Source organism: Lichenostomus cassidix, chromosome 2 (genome assembly GCF_008360975.1).
Source record: "Lichenostomus cassidix isolate B80296 chromosome 2, HeHo_3.0, whole genome shotgun sequence".
Classification (NCBI taxonomy): domain Eukaryota; kingdom Metazoa; phylum Chordata; class Aves; order Passeriformes; family Meliphagidae; genus Lichenostomus; species Lichenostomus cassidix.
In genome coordinates this window covers 105,296,210-105,318,854 of record NC_139482.1, presented here as the reverse complement: position 1 = coordinate 105,318,854, position 22,645 = coordinate 105,296,210, and the positions used below count along the sequence as shown (strand labels likewise).

At 39.5% G+C, this 22,645-nt stretch overlaps 1 protein-coding gene across 2 annotated transcripts in view; it reads right to left on the bottom strand.

Annotated features, from left to right (window-relative positions):
- The window catches only part of TTC39C (tetratricopeptide repeat domain 39C), a 38,646-nt gene extending 17,819 nt beyond the window's left edge, over positions 1 to 20,827 (bottom strand). For both annotated transcript variants that reach the window (XR_014850074.1, XM_085052705.1), the window contains exons 1-6: positions 20,438 to 20,827; positions 9,706 to 9,754; positions 8,066 to 8,194; positions 6,973 to 7,087; positions 3,196 to 3,550; positions 1,548 to 1,716 (exon numbers count right to left, since the gene is read on the bottom strand). Coding sequence is in view for 1 of the 2 variants with exons in the window: in XM_085052705.1 (XP_084908831.1) it covers positions 1,548 to 1,716; positions 3,196 to 3,550; positions 6,973 to 7,087; positions 8,066 to 8,194; positions 9,706 to 9,754; positions 20,438 to 20,571 (951 nt within the window). In the remaining variant the exon portion in view is untranslated. The remainder of the gene's footprint in view (positions 1 to 1,547; positions 1,717 to 3,195; positions 3,551 to 6,972; positions 7,088 to 8,065; positions 8,195 to 9,705; positions 9,755 to 20,437) is intronic.
- Between the last annotated feature and the right edge of the window lie 1,818 nt (positions 20,828 to 22,645).

Here is a 22,645-nt window from a genome sequence, read left to right as displayed (position 1 = left end):
GGGGGAGGGGGAAGAGACTGCTGAATGGAAAAGCTCTCATGCAAAAACACACATGAATAGCAAAGGCACATTTTAATTCCTGCTAGCAACAAAAAAAGCTTTCTGCTGACTAAGAGCATGGCTACACAGCATACTGCACAGCATTCTGCCTGCCTGAGCTAACCAGCTTAGTTAACATGGTCATGCTGCCTCCATTCACTTGGAGCTAAACTTCACTATCTCCATATAGTAATTGTGCATGAAATAATGCAGTAAGATTGCACTCAAACAACTCTTCTTTGAAACATCACAGTTCTACAGAAAGGGGCTGACCACTAAAAACTGACACTCATCTCAAACATATCCTCTTTTTTTCACACATATACTCAATTTATTAACAACTTGTGTTTAGACTTTTGCTGTAACTCCCCCTAAAGTCAGAAGAATCATTTGAATTTTATTCCTTGTTATATTAAAATACCAAGTCATACCCTGCATTCACTATAAAGTTATTGCCAACAAATTTGATTTTTACCACAAGAATGGAATAGGCATAAAAATGAATAAAACCTGCTTACTCAGGCAACAGTAATATTTTCCCAAGACTGACAATTTGCCCATGACAATATAATTCCCAAAATGTACCACTGCTTCAAAAAGATTGCAAAAAAAGTAAAACAACATCCAAATCCCATGCAAGAACATGCCTGCAAAATCTGACAGGCCACTGAAGCCCGCTCCTCTGCTCTGTTACCACCTCTCTGAAAATATTTATCTGTACTTGAAAGACTTAACTGCAAATCTAACAAAGAACGACCACCAGTGTCAACATCTCAATTAACTTTCAGAATTACAATGTTAACATGAAGGGTTTGAACATTCTGGGCTTCTGCTTTTGTGTTAGGTTTTCTGGTTCATGCAATTGCTCTGAAAACATTCCGGTCTAATAAAAGCAGCAGCTAGGTGTTGAGTAGTACTTCAAACAGTCTTAGAGAATAATTCAGCCAAAATCCACAAGGCTGGTGCATTGTTTGAATAATGCTTTTCAATAGCATTCACAAACTCATTTTCAGCAAATACATTTCTGCTCAGGTCAAAGCTCAGCCTTAGTAACAGAAAACATCCTGGTGTGACCTCTGAAAAGCAAAGCAGTTATTTAAGGGAAACTACTGCAGAGAATTAGGTGTACATGAACGCATAAAACAAAGAGGAAGATAAATACTATGTACTCAGCAGATAATACTCAATTTCAGCTTGACCAGCAAAACTGAAATAGCTCAATAGAAACTCGAGTGACCAAAGGCACTTCCTTTTAGCACAGAGTCACAGAAGTATCAAATAGCTGAAAAAGAATTTCAAAATGTCGTTAATGAAGGCAGACGTAGTGGAAGAGCAGGCTTTGCATGTGAATTTAAAACTAAGGATTTAATCTGATCTTTTTTATCTTTCCATGTATCTGTATCTTTAGTGACGATTTGCTGAAGCTTGCCTAGTTCATTCACATCAGAAAAACGTAAGAAATGATCAGGAGGGAAAAAATCAGTCTAAAGGATGAAAACATGCAATACCTCTAATCGCTGTATCCTTCCCTTGAAGAACATGAACAGAGAAGAATTTGGATAAGCAGATTCTTTTTTGGCAAGGATTTCTTTTGCCTCCTTCAATCCTGCCTTGTTATCACTGCCATCAAGGGCAAAAAAGGGACGAACAACTGTGTGGTACCACAACAGAGCTAATCTAAAAAAAAACGTAAGAGTAAAAAGGATTACAGCTTGTAAACAGAAATTTATGGAGAATATTCCACATAGAAAAACTTTTAAATTATTCTTAAAGACAAAGATAGATATGAATCTTTTATTATACAATCTGGCTTTACACAAACACCATACTACTGCCATACATCAACATACTCCTAAACCGCACCTGAACATACGATTCAGTGCATGTTACCCAAAGGCAAAGTAACAATCAAGCTCACAGCATCAAAGCAGTTGAGCCTTTAGAATTTCATAGATTTTAAAAAAGAAAAACTCACAGGAAAACTTTGAAAACTAATTCTTCACTGGAGAGGGAAACAAAAAATAAACCCAACCCAAACAAAACAAAAGAAAATACAAAAAAAAAAGACAAAAACCAAAACAATCAAAACCCAAAACAAAAAACAAAAACAAAACCCTAAACGCACACCAGCAGACACTCTTGAAATCAATGTGAAAAATACACCCTGTGTTCAGAAGGGCAGATATTTACATGACCTACATCTCTCTCCTGGAAACAAAGCCAGAGTACAAAGATTTCCAAGACTATCTGAAGGAAGAAACATTCCCCAAAAATATAATTTTTCTTCCCCAGAAAGGAGAAAGATCAATAGGAACATTTAATCCCAAGCTTTCTTAAACAAACAGAAATCCAATTCTTCTCCTGAAGCAGAAGAGGCTTTAGCTCTGTTGTCAATGTTTCAAAAGTGACACCTGATGGTACCTGCAGTAGGTCCAGTAACAAAAGTATTAATTTGTAGGTTTTTGTAGATAATGGAATAATAAAGCCATTTATGAGAGAAATTGAAATTAGGTCTGGCTAACTCTTCAGCTCTTGAAAAGACCTGAGCGCAATATGAAGTCTTGGGAAAAAGAGTACACAAAAAATACTCCTTTAAAAATACTATAAGGAACATCTCATTTTACTGAGATGCTAAAACAAATCAAAACAAAAACAAAAAAACCCAAAACCAACCAAACAAAAAAACCCCAAAAACAAACAAAAAAAAAAAAAAACCAAAAAAAACCAAACAATTGTAAATGTCTTGGGTTAGTAGTAAGAAAAAATAGCTAAATGAGATCAATGACTCATACAAAGTAGTATGCTCTCAATAGCAGAGAACATAACTCAGGTAAATTTAAGCAGCCTTCAGGGGAAGCTTTTATTTACTCTGCTGGCATTTAAATTACAGGACATTAGAACTGCAGGTACTGAAGAAATACAGCAAAATACTGACCCAAACCCCAAACACATGTAAATAATTAACAGCAGAGAGATCTCATCCATTAGTAAGTGATCAATTTACTAAACCATGGTATGTTAAACAACAAACTACCAGTTTATTTTACCTGCTGTTGTTTCCTTTAAAGCAACATGACTTTTTTGTTTTGACTTTTTCCCATTTACTTACTTTTAGTACTAAGTTATCTACCAAAGCATTTCAATATAGCTACTCACGTAGCTAAAGGGGCCTTCATGTCCTTACTTTCACTTGCATACATCAGTGAGGAAAGCCCCTGTAGGCGGTCTCCAGGAAAACCCAGCAGGTTGATGATTTTGAGCAGGTTTGGGGGCACCATGGATATGCAAAGATGAAAAAGTCCATATCCAAAGCTAACAGCACCTTTCAGTCTGTTTAGCGAATCCTCCGTTACACCTTCTGCAGCAACATGATTATCATTTGCAGCATCAGAAGTCAAGGATTCCTGAGTTGTTTTCTTCTGATATATTTCCTGAAGTGTATTAATGTCCGTATAGCACTTATTGTAAATTTTCCAGGCTTTTCGGAGTATCCACCCACCTTTTATGTATGCTAAAAAATCAAGGAAGAAAAGAAATACTTCAAGGACATATTTCAGAAACAGAACATCCTAAGCAGTAAATGCTATTTTCCAACCTCAGGATGCTCTATTTGAATGAACATATTGCATAAAGGATTTTGTAATAGCTGCTGTTCCCTCAGAGAGGTCTTGCATACTGGGCACTACGAACTTCAGTGTTTACAACCACAGACTTTACAGGAGCTCACAACACAAAGGCACCTCCAGTCAGCAATGTAGCAGCACAGCTGTCAAAGAGAAAGAGAGGAATCAAAGAACTAAAGGCTGGATTTTGCTCCACTATAGAGTGCAGATGAAACGGCTGCCTAGCAAACAGAGAGAAGCTAAAGTCAGAAGAGATTACACCTCCTCTCTTAAGCCCAAATTATATTAAAAGACAGTTGATTGGAAAATACCAAAAAAAGCCTTCCCTTTGGATGAGACAGTAAGATTTTCAACACTATCACTTCCCTGCCTTTCACATGAACACAAAAATTATATGGTTTTAAAGTATTTTTCAGTTGCCTAACTTCCTCAATTTCAAATGCAATATGGATACCTGAATTTCCCTAGAAATCTGGTCCTGAGCATTCTTAGTTGAGAATAACAGCATTCTCGTTCTATTATCTTTATAGCAAGATAAAGACATCAAAAGATGAAGATGTTCAATTTGCCTATTTACACAGCAATCATCTTGGTTATAAGCACATCCTTGAACAACAGGAAGTGCTAAACAGCAAACAGAGAATATCCTTGCACACATTAACTGTAAAACAGACACCAGCATTTTGGCTGTGACAGAGCCTTGAGAGTGAAGAACTGCAGTGACAAAGACACTGACTAAAAATAAAATAAATACATGGTTATAGCAGCAGTGTTCTAAACAAATACAGCCAAATAGCAAAGATCAGTGTTATAACTAATGCCAGAATTAGATCATAACAGGTGGGGTGTGTCAGAGAAAAGCAAGATGCTATTAATACCAAACAACTTTTTTAAAGCCTTTGATGCTTTTGACAAAAACTCTTCCAAATCACAAAAAACCCCCAACATTTCTAGAGAAAGTAAGATCACAGACTAGACTATCTTTTTATGGATTCTTGTTATATCAGGAGGTGATGAAACTAGTTTGATAGTCTTAAAAAACTGTACTGAGAAAGACTGTAAAATTTGTATTCTCAGTTATGACAGATGGGTTCTGTCAACATGAACTTAGAAGTACTAAAAAAACAATAAATCCTCTCTCTTGAGATGCATCTTAAAACATTAAAATAAAAAATGGAACCCCCGCCATGATTCAGCTACATTACAAGACTAACATTACTTCAATTTTAAGCAATTAGGTCACTTTCTGGCTGCACAGAGTACTTTAAAAGTTATGTGGTTCACCACAAGTTGAATGTTCATGCAACTATGCACAGCTACACAGCACATCAGTAACAAGAACACCCCACATTTTACTTATCCTGCAGATAGTGATTCTGCCCATAGATAACCACTGTGCTCCAATACAAACATAAAACGGAAAAGATGGGGTATGGTGAAAAAAAAGTATAGTTTAACACTTTACTTCCATTAAAGTGTAAAGTAAAGTGCCATCATTGACAGTTCACTAGCACAGCATAACCATAATTGATATGTTAATATAAAGCAATCTAACAAATTAAAGCAATGAACTTCTGACTTTTTAAACATAAAAATTAAACCAAGCCAAATCACTGAACTGACCTCCCAACAAGAAAGTAGTCAGACCCATGACAATGGCGTAAATACCAAGAAAAGTTTGTAAATACCAAGTTCAGTACTGCCATAGGAAACTAATGTAATTTGCTCTGCCACCAACTTTATGATGAAACTATTTCTAATACCTCCACGAGGGTGGAAAAGAAAATATAAAATGTGTTAAACATATGAGAAGCCAACTTGCGTGGCATCATATGCTTCTTGTCAAACTGTTCCAGGAAGAAAAACACAAGAAATTTTTCACCCATCCACCGATCAGAAGTGTTTGTCTTCTGGGGCTTTTTTTTGTGAAATTACACTAATTTCAATAATCTGGTTGCTATTTTTGTACAGAAACACAATAAAACCAAAGAATGTATACACATAAACACAAAGATAATATACTTAAAAACATGAAATACTGGATCAAATAGCTCAGCAATGTCAGCAACTAGCAGTCACTCAGGTAGCATTTAACTGCTTGGAATTTTAGCTAAAGATCTCAGGTATATTTTTTACTCAGCATAATAACCCAAATATACTGCATGTTCTGCAAGTCTCTGCTACCCACTTCAGTTCTCAGAGCTGCACACAAGAGAGGAAGGGAACAGACACCACCTTCAGTTATAGCATCCAACCCAGTTATGCAGCTGCAGAATACATACTGAAACAAGGGAAAAAAGCTTCAAGAGGGAGGGAAAAAAATAACCACCACAAACAAAAACCTAGAACTGCATCAAAAATAGCAAGAAAACCCTTCTGCAGCACAACACATAAAAGAAACAGACACATCCTCTGATTTTCTGCTAGCAAGAACCAAATATTCTTGATGTCATAGCTTGGAATAAAACGTCTGCACTTCACAGAAAGGACAACGTCCTTGACTGAAAATCTTTAGTGTTATTTTAAATAATCAGAATGTTATTTCCCATTTCTTTTCAGATGATCAGCAGAGCTTTCAATCTGGTCTGTCTGCCATGTCTTAGTCTTCACTGCTTTGGTAGGAACCTGAGATACACTCACACTTTCTATATGAAAGTGTGACCACATTTTCTATGAACTTATGGATGAAGGCACATTTTAAGACTGTGGAAGAGATGCAGGAATCCAAGAAAACATCAGAAACAACTCTGCAGTCAAAACGAGGGGTTTGTATTAAACACGACAGGATTACCCTCTTTGGCATGCAAGGACGCACTCTGGTGACCAGAGAGTAAGAACTGATTCAGCAGTTCCATGTGCAGCACACTCATTTAAAATTGCTTTCACAGGCAGTTTGTCACCTCCCTGAATTGTCATGAACAGAATACATATGGAACATCCAGATTTTCCCAGTGGCCTGGATTTAACAGCCTCTTTTATCTTGCAGGCCAAAAAGCACACAGATGCTACCCGTCTTCATCCCAGCCCCTCCAACACCACCGTGAGAACATGCAAACTTCTCTAAGGAGAATCAATTGAATATGATTATTGGCACGAAAAAAGCAAAAAAGCCCTAATTTGTAGCAATCCATTTCATTTTTCACCACTACCTACACAAAGGTGGAATACCACTGTAAGTGTACCAGTCTTGGAATGTTTCAAATGGAACTGTGCTCCTCCTTACAAAACATCATTTCTACTGATGGTCATAGGGCAATTTTATGATCATTATTAAAAAGACATCATGCTAAACATGAAAGCCACAGCACACCTGATAACTCTTGTTTTACAAACGAAAGCACAGCCAGGTAGACTTGACAGTCTGCTACAATTATTTGTCTTTGTAGACGATCTATCATGGATAGAGTGGATTTTCGTCCATCAACCTGTTTGGAACATACAAGCACAGAGCACAGAAAAATATCAACAAAAATAATACACAATACCTGTCTAAATCTGAGAAATTAAAAAATCCAAAATTAACTGCAAGTGGTAGTATTGTTACTAAATTAACTCAGCATTTTGAAGTTCAAAACTATGCTAAAACTTCTTGGACAGATCACCAAGCAAAATCCTACTGAACAGAGAAATTTTACACATATACTACCAGTTACTTTTCCCAAAGTTCTCCAAGTAGTCAGAACAGATCTAAATTTCATTTAATTATTAGTAAATGCACTAGACATGTTATTAAAAAGATGTTAGATAGAAAGAGCACAGAAAAGGGTGTATGACACATAACAGGGAAAATACAGTGCCTCTTAAGAGCAGAGAGTGAAGTATGCCACATTCAGCACTTTTTACCAAGCAAACTAAATACTGAAGAGAAATGGCCTCTTTTTCTGCTGTGGTTTTGCTGTGTCACACTAGGCAGGCTTCTCACTGGATGCTTCTATACTACTACTTTAACTTGTTCTGAATCTCCACGCTTTATTCTTCCTTCATTATTTAGAACGAAAAATCTAAAAACAGAAGGAAAATTCCCTAGGAATATGCCTGGCTCACAGCAACCTGCAGCCTCAGCGTCACAACTTTTGAACATTACTAGAGCATGGATGAATTAAAGTTAGCCTGAATTAGACAGGCTACAATCTTCCTGAAATTACTTTAGGATGTCAGAAATTTTACATGTTCAAAAAACAACTACTAACATCAACATAACCTGACGCTTTAGAAGAGGAATTACTTCAGACTGACTATTTTAGAAAAATTAGGAAATCCAAGCAAAATATTTGACTTAATTCCCAAATTTATTATTAATCTCAATTGCTCTTCACATATCAAAAATTCTCTATTCAAGATACAAAAAAGAAATAAAGAAAGTTCCCAGGAAAATTTATTCAATACACCAATTATGTTCTTACATTCTTTTTAATTTTATTCTTGATTGTTTCTATAACTCCAGCTTCTTCACTTTCACAAAGTTTCTCTGTAGCCTTTAAGTCATCACATGCCAGTTGCATTTTCTCCTCTTCAAATGTCATCATGGCATTCTACCAAAAACCAAGCACATTTGAATGATAAAAATCATAAATATTTTTCTTTCTACAAAAGCTATGGGATAGTAAAAGTTTTCATAAAAGCTTGACAATAAAACTTTTTTTAAACTGAAGTATTAATAGACACACATCAATACAAATATTTCTAACACAGAAACACCAAACTAGAAAATTGAGTTCTTTGCCAAAATTTCAAGGTAAATCAACTCAGAACACACTAGGTGCTAATCTCCACCTTAAAGCTTCATATACAGTCAAACTGAATGCATTGTCACATTACTTTAAGCAGAAGAAAAATCCCTATAAATTCATTTTCAATTTTTGTTATGTAAGGCATGATTAGTATCTGTGCAGGTATCTGCTATTATGTAATTCATTCATATAAATAACAGGCCTCTGAAGTCAGTAACAATAAACAGCTATTAAATTCTTCAAAATAATCACCACAGTCTCTTCATAGGTAAGAAGAAAAAGAAACCACATCTGACTCCAACTACTGCTGAACCAACTGAAAAAAATTTCAGGCCAAGTAACTTCTTTCCTTAGAGCTTATTAAACAAAAGCTCTGAATGACACAGGCACACCAAGTGCTGGCACTATTTTTAGAACAGCAGCTAAGCAAGATACTTTCAAGATCCTCTGATGCTGCACTGTGATGTTGCACTGGTTCAGCACATCAATTCAGATAAGCAAGCCTGAAAGATCCTCTCTTTCCTTTCTCCCCTCCACTGACTTAAAAGGAAGCATATGCCCCAGGAGGTTCCCTAACCAGTGTATTTTTCCATATTGCATACCAGAGAGAATTCAAATTTATCTCATTCACAAATCATGTATTTCCAACATATTGTAATAAATTCTGACTTTAAAAAGCGTATTAACTTAGATAATTTCTGGTGAGATCTAAGATTAAGCAGCAAAGTCAAAATAACGACAGTCTAAAAATCAAGATCCAAACATTTTCTAATACACCTACTCAGTTTTTATACATGGCATTATCATTCTTTATATGAAAAAAAAAAAAAGCATTTAACAAACCTAAATGGTTCATTATGACTTTTTAGTCAATATTCTCAGTTCTCATCTATCCAAAACTGAAGCAATGTGAAGAATTAACAACTTTCACCCAGATGCATGGATGGAGAAATCTTCAATAGCAAAAGTTACCAGAAAAACAGGCATTCATTAGTTTTATTTTAATCAAATAAAAAAAAAATTAAAAACTCCACTGCTCACTTTTTATTACGGCTCTGTTAATGGAACGCATAAATATTTCATACATTTTAGAAGCTGAATCACAGAACCTTTACTTTCTATTTAAACCACATGAGTAAACAAGCTTTACATAGCATAATGCCTTGTTATCCAGCTATGTTTAATGCAAACATTTGAAAAAAATTAGTCTCATAAAAAGAAACAAATTTAGAGTATCCACCATTAAGAACACATGCATGCACACACAACCATGAACCACCAGAGATATATACTCTGTGCCCTCACCTACTTACCAAAAAACTGACAAAACTGGCTCCAAAACTCATTAATGGGCTATGGTTTCTGTAAAGAAAACAAAAAATAGTTACTATATTTGTACATATTTCCTGTAGTAAAGATCTATATTGAATTTCTTGGTTTTAGCTTATATGTTTGTAAATTATTCTTGGTGGGTTTTTTGTATCAAATTACAAAGATATCTGCAAGACATAATGGAAACATAAAACCAAAAGCTTTACACCTTTTACTAAATTGAATATATCTTAAAAAATAATGGTTTTGGTATTAAGCTACAGATATTTTAAGAGAAACCACTACCATCAAAATACATTCAATGCAGGTCAGAAGAAAAAGCTACAGAAGATTAAAAATCTGCCAAATCTACCCTTCTCTTGTGGTCTCTATTTTGTCCTAGAATACAAATGTTAACTGGTTCTATTAAGACATTCCTGTTTCCATTTGTGTCTATGAATTTAAATTAATCTACCCATTAAAAAATGCATCTACTACATAATAAAGTTCTTGTAATACAAGGTTCTTACAGGGCTTATGGTTTTGCAGCTTATGGCTTTGTTTCAAGCTCAGAATCCAGATCTTACTACACTGTTTTGAACAGCTTTAAGATGCTTCACCTATTCTGGTCACAGGGCTATTCCCAAAGGGTGAAACCACAGCTAGATCAAAAATTCAGGCAACCAAAACCTTGGTAATACATCAGAGAGGTTTAAAGCTTCAGGACTACTAAAGTCACACAGATCATGAGGCTGCAGTAACGCCACATAGCTGCCACTTGAAAAAAAAATTAAAATGTCAGGATCTCAGTGGTACTACTGATTCATATTGCTCAGTGGTGGGCTGCCAGGTTATACAAAAACACAGACTTCCAGGATTTCAAAAGTTTAATTTAGGCTACAGAAACACACATCACTACAGTAAAGCACTTCATTTGTTTTCAATTTTATTCTACAAGCTTTTCATTAAAGCAGAGTTTTAAAATAGCATAGGTACTTGAAAAACATGGAGAAAAAGTATATTGCTAAAACATAAAACTTCCAGTAGTGAATCCATATCGCATAATACAAGGGTTTGGCTGTTCAGTTTGTTTTTTTTTTAAAGAAGCAGTCAGCAGTGTTTCCCCACACACACACCTTTTATCAGGTTTTGATTTAGGATAAATATCTCAAGCAAGGCCATGAACAAGAATAATGAGAAAGGGCAACAGGGAAGACAAACAAAGCATGTTGCAACAGGAAAAACCTTTCCTTTTTATATACATTGCTCAGTTCTGGATATACACCTAAATGTAAGATCAACACAAGTTGTCACATTTTTTAATTATTCTTTCCAAAGAAAAACAGGTTGGGTATTCTCCCTTTGTTAGCAGGCAACAAAGACCAGCTGCCAGTAAATGTCTCTCCTACTCAGTACCTGGACTGTGCTCTCCCAGCAGCTGTGTTACGCAGGGCAGCAGCAATCAGCCACACAAATTGCACTTGCTGCAGCTGGCACTTCCAGCATGGACTCCTGCTGCAGAGGGCACGTGGCTCTCTCATAATCCCTTTTTTAACTCCTGAGGCATGTGGGACCATTCAGCAGCCAGCCTTACCACTATGCTCCCAGCACAACCTTCACCACACGTTTCAAGGTCATACCTGCATTATCAACACCCAACAGATCTAAAACTGCAGAACAGATCAGCACAACATCACACTGATCATTTTTATGTCTGTAAGTACGAAGCTGCATTTACATCAAGGAAGCTCAGAAATAAACCAAATGTTTCATTTTTGCATTTCCTCAGTCCCACACACACAGAAAGCAGGCAGTTCTGAGGAGGTAAAAAATATTAAAATAATGTTAAAAAATGAGGCAGCTAGCTACACTTGAGAGCCAACTGGTCTTTTAAAGACTTCAAAACAAACTGAAGCACTTACTGCGAGCAATGAAAATTTGCCCAATTATTCTAATGTATATTTGTCTGAGTACAGCTGAGTTTTTCCCCCAAGTATATACTTATCTTTTTCAACTGATCTTTCAAAACTGCTTCCACACTTGCACTCTTGACATCGCTGCTACTTTTGTTCCCAATTCATCCCCCATGATCAAAGATGAAACAACAACAAAAAAATCAAGAGCCTCATCATTACTGCATTCTGAAATTATCAGTAGCTATAATATATGAGGTAAATGTCACAGTTCAGTTCTTTTTAACTTTCAGTCACTCAATCTATAAAAAGCATTGCCATTACAGCACATATGGGCTGTAGCACAAAAGGACCCTGAAGGAAGAAAACACGATGCATAATATTATGCTGTGTCTGGGAGATGCTTCTGTTGAGACCATAAAGTTTGGCAATCAAAACACGAAAACTTTACTGTAGGAGTTCCCCACACAGAGTTTGTGTCATCACTGTAAGGAAAATAAGGAACACTTCTAGCACATTCCTATATAGGCATTGGGTAAAGACTAATTGCAGCTTTATAGATCATTTAGTAAGGTAATTTCAGTGTTTAAAATACAATTTTAAACAACAACCATTGTGAGTATTATGTTGGCTGATAAATTCTTCAACACTTTAAGGCCATCTTTTCCTTGAGAGCTAGGAAAAAGGTTTGCAATGGCACAGTACTGTCCCAGTAAAAACTGAGGTGTGACTAATGATAACAGTAGGTTTCTGGGAAAAAGATGATCCCACGAAAGTGGCTCAAGCTCCTTGTAAGTGACCTTCAGCTTCAGACATGATTTTTCATCCTTTCTGGCAGATTCTAAAGTTGTTAAGAAATCAAAAAACGAAGCAGCACTTGAGAAAATACTAACAGCAAACCCATGGCTGTATCAATGCTAACAGGAGCTATGGAACCAAATACAATTTATCACCGGGACACTGCATTACCCAAGTTGTCCTCAGGACTTAGAAAGCAATAACCTCCATTAAAGAAAAATCTCAAGACTTTTAATTAGCTCAAAGATGAAAGTGAAAAAAAAACCAACTCTCCCAACATATTTTTTAAAACACAGTTTGCACCTCACCTAGGAAACTAGGACTTGGAGGGTATCTTTTTTATAAGAAACTGTGTTACTAACACCATTAGTGCAAGATACCACAGTAAAAGGTCCTACATATCAGTAAAGTTGTCATGTGCAACTAAAGTCAAAAACTTTAGAGCACTGAAGAAGAACTTTCTTCCAAGCATATAAACTACCATTACACAAGACACTGCTTCTTCCAATAAACCCTGATTGATTTGCCTCATTTCATAGCATATATTTAAGGTATTAATTCACATTCAGAAGAAAGGTGTTTGCCATGCCCCATTTTCACACATGATGACAACATTCAGGAGTTTTAAGCCTTGGTTTTATAATACTGAGATAATACAGCCCAATTTCACAAACAAAAATAAATCAGAACTGAAGCACATAAAACCAAACAAACAAACAAAAAAAAAAAAAAATCAATTAGTTCTCAGTATTTTCTTTTATTTTTCCTACAGCTATTTCCAAGTATTTTACTTCTTCACATCAGCTTCTAAAGCTACCACAGCCTAGCTCAGGTTTAAATTTAGAGTAATGTAATTAACTAGCCAACACTTCCTCACTATTTTCCTACGCATTGCTACTCTAACCACAGTCCACTAAGAATTCCGGTCGTCATGCTGAGATTGATGCTCAAGTTGAAACAAAACAAATTAATTTTGTCCGAAGTGGGAGAATAAAGCAAAATGGCATAATTAATGTAAGTTCACAGATAAATATAGAAACAGCAACTGAATATTTCAAATCAAGGCAGAAAAATAGGTAAATGGAAAGCTAAGGAATTTACTGCAACAACACAAAAATCCTTTGGCCATTACTCCATCACAGATTATTCTAAAATGTGTTCTAAAAATTATTTGTGAGACTACTACCTTAACAGATCCACATAAGCACACATCTCATCCAATACTCGGATATGAAATACCCAAGGTAATATAAGTGTCATGGAAGTATTACGGTATTAAATCACATTGAGAACTGCAAATATCAGATCTAGGTTTAGTTTACATTTCATAATCAGCCCAAATTTGTTTTGTTAAATGAACCCACAGCATACATTTCTATTTTCACTACAAATACACAACCCAAACAGAAATTCAAGAATATAAAAATAATTCAGTGGCTCTGTTCTATCCAGTTTTTATCCAATTTGTTTTGTCCTTCTGCAAATTAACAGGAGATTGTTCTGCTTTAACTTCAGGCTGTAAACTTTAGATGCACAATATCAAAACACTGGAGATTAGGAGAAGCATTTTCAATTCCATCTTTACGGTGAAAACTAGTTACAAAGTTAAGAGATGAGCTAGTTATATCAGCAGATTTGTACTAACTCTCCACTTGAACTCTCTTAATCTGTAGGAACTGGGGACCTCAGCAAACCTTTTTTTCCAACCTGACCCAAAGTACTTCCCACGACAAACTATGGCAGCTTAACTGACACCATGTAACTTCTATAACATCTCAGAGCTCCTGAAATAGATTAAAACAAAAACATTTCTATCCTATCACAACAGCCTGAAACATTTTACTAGAAACAATAGATCAAAGAATGGGTGCACTAACAAGAGTAAAAATTCTTTACAGTATTTGTATCTTTCACAGAGTTAATTTCTTCGGTGTTAAAATAAGACCTGCTTACTATCACACCTCTTCTACCATCTCCACCAAACCTGACTTCTACCCTCTGAGTTATAAACCCAGATTTTAGTTTAGCTTTCTGTCATCTTCCACTGGACTTCCAGCCACCAGATACTCGTCCATATAACAAACAGATCTCTCAACCTCCTCTACTCTTTCTACCACTTCTTCTGGCAACACCACCTGCCTCTGTCATGAAGGCCACAAAACTAAGTATCACTCTCAATGTGATCATCTCTGTATACCCAGGTCTTGGAAGAGTTAAACTGCACAATGCTTAAAATATTTCTAATCTATCCACATAGCTGGAAAACCAATGCTGGTTTAGTGCATCACTATTATTCTGCATAGCCTTGAGCAATGAAATCTTACCTCGCTAAGGTACACATTTAGAATATTGCTGCTAAAAATCACTTCCTTTGTAAATAACTCCCCTTTCTATACATCCATCTAGCAGCTGCTCCTCCACCTATTGCTGCCCAAACCAAAGCACACAGGGTTGCTAGCAGGGCACTCATGATTTATTCTCACACTGCCAATCCAGATGCTATCATCCTTCGCCCAACTGACTGACATCAGCTCCCACACTGCTGTCCTTATCTTCAGAGAAGCAACTGCAGCATCTACCAAATCACTTAACTTTTGCTCTTAAGGTTCTTTTGCTGAGCTGCATAAGCAAGAATTTCAGCAGTGATTAGACAGCCCGTACATAGGCCATAATCTACCTACTGATCAATGCTGGCTTAATGTCACCTTGCTTCAACTTGCATTTGGGTCAAAAGTATTTTGAGCCACAGACAGCATTTTAAATTGGTAATATGAGATTCAAATGCCTATACATAATAGAATTCTGTCCCATTACCAACTTAATGTATCTGTAAATGTAACATGTCAACTTTAAATTAATTGCAGGTTTTTAAAGCAACCATATTAAGCTTTTTTGCCATTTGCACCAGCTTCCAATTCTCCATGTTCTGCTTTACCCAAGCAGGTTGTACAGTGTATTTTTCTACATTGGCCCCATTCTTTAAATCCTTACACATTTTGTCTTAGAATCACATTTCCTCTACATGATCTTCATCTTCTTCTTTAGATATGACCCTATTATATACATTTTACTAGTCATCTTGTACCATTTCTTTTTCTATTCAGATGGAAGTTGGAAACTTTATCATGCCTTCTCAGATGTAAGAGTAACTCTTGCAGAGCCAAATGTTTCTTTGGCAGGAGACAGAAGATGGCTTAATTTCTTGTGAGATAATAGCCCTGATCTCATGATTTATGCCCTGGCAGCCAGGAGGGTCAACCGTGTGTCCTGGGGTGCATCACACACAGAGCTGTCATGCAGTCAAAGGATGCAATTGTCTGTTCTGCACTGGGTGGTCTCATGTCCTTGAGTGCAGTTTTGGGCATCACAATGTAAGAAAGATACAAAGCTATCAGAAAGCATCCAAAGGAGGGCCACAAAGGTGGTGAAGGCATTTGAGTGGAAGCAGTATGAGGAGTGGCTGAAGTCACTTGGCCTGTCCAGACTGGAGGAGACACAGAGGAGACCTCATTGCAGCCTACAACTTCCTCATAAGGGGAAGAGGAGGGACAGACACTGATCTCTCTCATGACCAGTGACAGGACTCAAGGGAATGGCCTGAAGCTTTGTCACGGGAGATTTAGGTTAGATATAGGAAAAGGACTTTCACCCAGTGGGTGTTTGAGCATTTTAAGAGGCTCCCCCAGGAATTGGTCACAGCCCAAAGCCTGCCAAAGTTCAAGAAGTTTTTGGACAATGATCTCAGGTACATGGAGTGATTCTTGGAGTTGTCCTGTGCAGGGCCAGGAGTTGAATTCATTGATCCTGAGGGTACCTTCTAACTCAGGATATTCTGTGATTCGACAATTTTTGTTGTGAGACAACACTCAGCAAAAAACTCCTGATTTTATTTAACACAGTCTTTTCTCCTCTTAGCTGGAGGAAGTTTTTAAATAATTTTTGAATTGCAAATGCTCTTAAGAAGAGAAGAATCAGCAAAAAAACAAAGTTCTTTTGACAGTTTCTTTCTTTCTTACATGCTTAGAAATCCACAAAGCTACAAGGAGAAGAAGAATATTCCAGTTCCAGCTTTCCTGCTAGTGTCAGGCAGGTTCACCAAAACAATACCATCCTGCTGCCTGAGGGCTCTGTCTCCAAAGCCTATGTCCTTGGTTGACCTCCATATCTCTTGCAGCTTCCACAGGTACTCAAAAGTTTAAACTGATGAGAACTAGGATGGTGTCAGCATTGTTCAAGTTGAATAGAAAGATTGCTATCTGACAGTTTCAAATATGAGTTAGCACTGAGGGAACCTAATATGGCTACAAGCATTAAAGACAGTGGTGCTGTCTAGTACAGATCTATGAAAATACAACATCCAGTAGTATTTGACTCATGTTCAGAATGTTATCACCACTAGCAGGTAGAGGATTTGGACTTCTAAAAAAAATAAACTCATGAAAAAGCATATGCAGACACAGATGACACATGCAGGTGTTTTTTTAAACCCTACTATCTTTCCCTTAAATATAATTTTAAACAAAAATAGTCACAAACTACATCTGACAAATCACTAAGTGCTTTAGTGTGACAGTCAATAGAGTTCCAACTACATGCTGTATCTGGCACACAACTGAATATTCAGTTCAATCTGACTTCTTCAGATTCTCTATAGATACATATGAGCTCTAATGACCAGAATACCAGAATACAAAATTCCATCTGCCCATGTCCAAAACAGAAATAATGGTTCTAGGGCACATAACTTCAAAGTACCACCACTCATCATAGGCAAGACTTTACTGGTGTGGATATACATACACAGCTGCAATTCCTACCCCAGTTTCCTCAAGGGCTGCATTATGACCAATAAATGGTGAAATATTTTCTGGCTCAGCAGTCAGCTTTCTGGGAGATGCAAAAATGCAGATGAGCAAAGAAAAACACATCCTGCCTGTTTTGGAGACAAGGTTGCCCACTGCCCCACAAAGCACTTGATTTTGATTAATTTTTGATTCACTGATTTGAATTAATTTTTCACAAGGTCTTTCAGGTGGCAAATGAATTAAAAATTGAAGTAACAAAAAGTTACTTCAGAAGAATCAAAACCAGTAGTTCCTAAGAAATGGTTTTCAGTAGTTTAAGCGATGTGGCTACTGAAACTGAAGTTTTACTGAGTAAGTATCTCCATTCTTTGATAACTCCATTCACAGAGCTAAACTACCTGCATAGGACGTAGTTTATAATTAACACTTCTATAAGAAAGGCCACTTGAAGTATAGAAAACACACACTCACAACAAGTTAAAAACGCTGAATTCCATCAGACATCTTTGACCTCTAGTACCACAGATTACAAACATCTATATTAAATTATAGAGAGCTTCTAAAACTTCCTCATTTGGCTTACCACACCCATTTAGGACGGGTTCTATTTCATAATTCCAAGTACACACCTACAAAAAACATGCTCATTAAATCTTCATACAAAGAAACGTATAATAGCACTTCTTAAGTCCTTGCAAAAAGAACACATTCACAACAAGCACAGAACCAAAAACTGTTGGGAAGAATAAATAGACTTCAATGCATATGTCTCCAGAATTCAGGTTTATAGGAAGTTGAGCATACTTTTCTGTATCTTCTCTCCTTTATGAAATGCAAGTTTTCAATACACAGTTAATCTGCAATTCAATAGGGGTTTATTAGTTCACAGCAACAGGGAGCCTGCTACAAATTTTGGGATGAAGGACAAAGTTTTTAAATTACTGTGAAAATCTCCAGCCCTGAGACAGCAATTATCAATTTATGAACCATAAACTATTAATTGTATGAAGGGATTCCTATTTACTCCTTGCAGGTGGTGTTTGAAAGCCAGGATCAAAAAGTACACTGAACTCAGAGGCACTTCTTGATAAAATCAAACAAAGAAAAGCCTGCACCTGGCAAAAAAGATTGGCAAGTTTCTGCATTTAAGATATCTTTAGTAATAAAACCTTCTAGATAACCAAGAGAACAGTTTGCAGAAGAAATCATTATTCATCCTTTCAAGGAAGGATTAAACTGCATTTTGAGAACAGGAATCTCAACAATTTTACTCCCTAGCACTACTTTAAAATATAAGAAGCATCACATACTTAGAATTCCTAGACTACTTCCATATTCACACTACTGAGAGAAAGCAATGGCACAGCACAAGCAAAAGTGGAGGAAGCCTCATGGAGTGCTCCTTAACTGGCACCTAAAAAAAATTACACAACATGAAAGCAAGCAACCAAAACCAACAGGTTCCTTAGATACACAGAACAACTGATCACTTCAAAAGAAATACTCAGGAAGTGAGTAACTCATAGAGTGCAAGTTCACGTGGCACAGACATGACAATTACGGACAGGGTCTAGTGGTGGTCTAGGCAGTGCTGGGTTGGACTTTGTGTTCTTGGAGTTTATGCACATGAGGAATGCAGAACTGGACCTTGCTTGTCACCTGCAATATTCCAGTTGGTGCTACACAACATTACGTTGTGTTACATAGCAGCATATACTAGAGACAAAATGACACATTTAGTATTAGACTGTTGCAGACACACATTAAAGTTGTCATGCCATTATTATTAAAGGGAATGTTCTTAATTTGTCTCATTCCCGGCACTCTACTTCCAACCATCCTTCCTGTAAACAAGATTTAAGTACATAAGTATACCATCACTATGAAGTTCTATTTTAAGTCAACCAAAGTCTTTTTTAATCATACAGACAACAGCAATATAGTGCATATTAATTATTTAGAACGTGTGCACAATTACAGCAGCTCAAGCTCGGGTGGAAGACATTAGTCCTAAGAAAAAAAGCAAGGACAGGTAGGGGCAACCTTTTCTTTAAGCCTGACTTACACAGCTGCACTAATGCCATTCCTGCACCAGATGCCTGCTTATCGCAGAAACCTAGACATGATGCATGTGGGGATTATGAACATAATCTTACAGCCCAAAGATAATCACAGCAGCACTCACAGACCTTTCACTGCTATCCATTTTGCAGGCTGAAGACTGCATCAGACCACACACGAGCACCAGAATGAAAACCCCCCAGGACGCATCTCCAGCCACACGTGCGTGTTTACACATACACGACAGCCAAACACAAGCCTCCTCCACCCCTCCAACAGGGCGCCAGACACTCCCCACCACAGCACACCACACACCACCTCCGAGCCCTGATGGCCAAAAAGGCCAACAGAATCCTGGGATGCATCAGGGAGAGCACTGCCAGAGGTTGTGATCCTGCCCCTCTACTCAGCCCTGGTGAAGTCACATCTGAAGTGCTTAGTCCAGTTCTAGGTTCAAGAGTACAAAGGAGCTATGCAGCTCCTGAGGCAGGTCCAACACAGGCAACGAGGATGACCGGGGGACTGCAACACCCCTCTTACGAGGAAAGGCTGAAGGGAGTTAGGTCTGTTCAGCCTCGAGATGACTGAGAAGGGACCTCATCAATGCGTATAAATATCTAAAGGGACGGTGTCAATAGGATGGAGTCAGGCTCTTCTCGGTGGTACCAAGCAGTAGGACAAGAGGCAACGGGCAGAAAGTGATGCACAGGAAGTTCCACCTGAACATGAGGAAGAACTTCTTTACTGTGTGGGTGACCCTGCATGGGAACAGATTGCTCAGAGAGCTTGTGAAGTCTCCCTCACTGGAGATATTCAAGAACAGTCTGGGGACAATCCTGTGCCATGTGCTCTACGATGACCCTGCTTGAGCTGCGTGTTTGAACCAGATGACTACTGCGGTCCCTTCCAACCTGACCCGTTCTGTGATTCTGTGAAACACGCGTCTCCCTCCCCCGGGAGAGCGCTGACCGAGGCAGCGAACCGGCAGCACCGACCCTCCCCGCTCCGAGGGGCGGCAGGGCGAGGCTTCCCGCGCCAGGGCCCCCTGCGCGCCCCACGGCCCTGCCGCCCGCTCCCCTCCCGCCCGAGGGGACGGAGGGGCCGCGCCGCGGGAAGGAGCGCGGGGAGCGGGCGGCGGAGGGGCGGCCGGGACTGACCTGTATTTCTTGAAAAGCTGGTCTGACTCGCGGAAGCCGTTGTTCAGCAGCATGTTGATGCCGGCCAGCGCCAGCTCCGAATCCTCGATGGGCAGCGGCGCTTCCCCGTCCTCCCGCTGCTCCGAGCCGGCCATGACGATGAGGAGGCAGCGGGACCCAGCCGACTCTCGCCTACCTTCCTACCTACGTACCTACCGACCTACCCAACTGCCTATCCGCCCGCCCCTTCCCGGGCAGCTTGGTGCTGCCGGGGCGCGCCTGCGGGAGGAGCCGGGAGGGCCCGGTGCCCGCGGAGGCGCGAACTCGGTGCTGGTGCCGCCGCCACCGCCCGCGCCGCAGCCACTCCGCGCCCGCAAACGCTCCGAAAGCGGCGGCGCCTACCCCGCGCCCCAGCGCGCACGCGCCGCCGCGAGGCCGCGCAGGCGCGGGGACGGCGCCGGGTGAGGGGCTGGGGGCGCGGCGGCTGCGGGGCTCCTGCCGTGGCGCTCCTGCCGTGGGGCTCCTGCCGGGGCGCTCCTGCCGTGGCGGGGCTGCGCTGACAGCCCTCCCCGCGCAACCCTCAGCCACCCTTCGCAGAATCACAGAATCGCTTGGTTTGGAAGGGATCCACAAGGATCTTCGAGTTCAACTCCTGTCCCTGCACAGAAACCCCAAAAATCTCACTGTGCGCCTAAGAGCATTGTCCAAACGCTTCTTGAATTCCGGCAGGCTTGTTGCTGTGGCCACTTCCCTGGACAACCTGTTCAGTGCTCAAGCACCCTCTGGGTGAAGAACCTTTTCCTAATAACCAATCTAAACGTCCCTTGACACAGTTTCATTCCCTCGAGTCCTGTCACTGGTCACCACAGAGATCAGTGTCTGCCCGTCTACTTCCCGTTAGCACGATGTTGAAGACAGCAATGAGGTCTCCCGTCAGTCTCCTCCCGGCTGGGCAAGCAAAGTGACTTCAGCTGCTCCTCATATGGTTTCTCGTTCAGACCCTTCACCATCTTTGTTGCCTTCCTTTGGACACTCTTTAATAGCTCAAATGTCTTTTTTATATTGCGGTGCCCAAAATTACATAGAACACTCGAGGTGAGGCCGCCCCAGTGCAGAGCAGAGCGGGACAATCCCCTCCCTTGCCTGGCGATGCTGTGCCTGATGCCCCCGAGGACAGGCTTGTCCCTCCTGGCTGCCAGGGCAATGCTGTCTCTGCCTGTGGCTGCTGTACCCCCAGCTCTGGGGACGGCACAGCGAGCACCCTCGGGAGAGAGGTGGGCACTGATGCCTGGCTTAGCAGCGTCCATGTGGGGAGCTGTCCCTGCCTTTATGTGCTGCTTTCCCTCCCCATCCTCACACCTCACCTTGCTGTGCTGGTGGGCACTGTACAGGCGCAGGTGGCTGCCACCCATCCTCCTGCCCTCAGGTGGGTTCTCCACAATCCTGTGGCTTCTTACAAAACCCACTGGGACTCTTCACTGGCAGGCTGTGGCAGCTGAGGCTGCAGCTGGGCCTAGAGTGTGAAGAAGTAAAGTCTGAAGCCCAAAGTCCTCCTCTGATAACACAGCTGTCCCTTTCCAGAGAATACCCTTGCCTGGGATACAAAGGTTTCTAGGAATTTGCTCCCTATCTTTTGACACATACCTTCATGATTAGCAATATGAACTTACCTGTGATGCTCAGAGCAAAAATCAGTATCTGCAAGTTTGGTTCAGATACAAGCTAGTCCAGCAGGTCTTTCCAAGCACAGGATGGGTGACAGACTACACCTGTGTAAATGTATCCATTCCAACCCAAAATGGCCAACAACTTGGACACTGAAAATACACCCATGTTGGTTTATCCTTCTTTGCAGAAAGAGGCTTTCTTTCTTGTGCTTAAAGTTAGACTAATACGAAGGCTAATACCAGCAACCTGGTCTTGCTTCCTGACAGCTCGATCATTGCTACAGCTGCTCTTTTTAATTTAAATTTAAGAAAATTTAAGAAAAATTTAATGATTAGACTTCCCCCACCTCCCCTTGCCAGCATACAAAAGAATGGGACCAGACACTACTTTTAGTAGCAACCCCTCTTCCCTGTCAAGTGAAACGTCTGTGTTCCTGTGAATCAAGTTCCAATATTTCTGTACATGTCCTGTGGGAATCACTACCACCCCTCAGGAAATACTCTGTAACAGAAACTTCTTGAGACAACACTTCTTGAAAGGTTAGGATTGCCTAATGCCAGG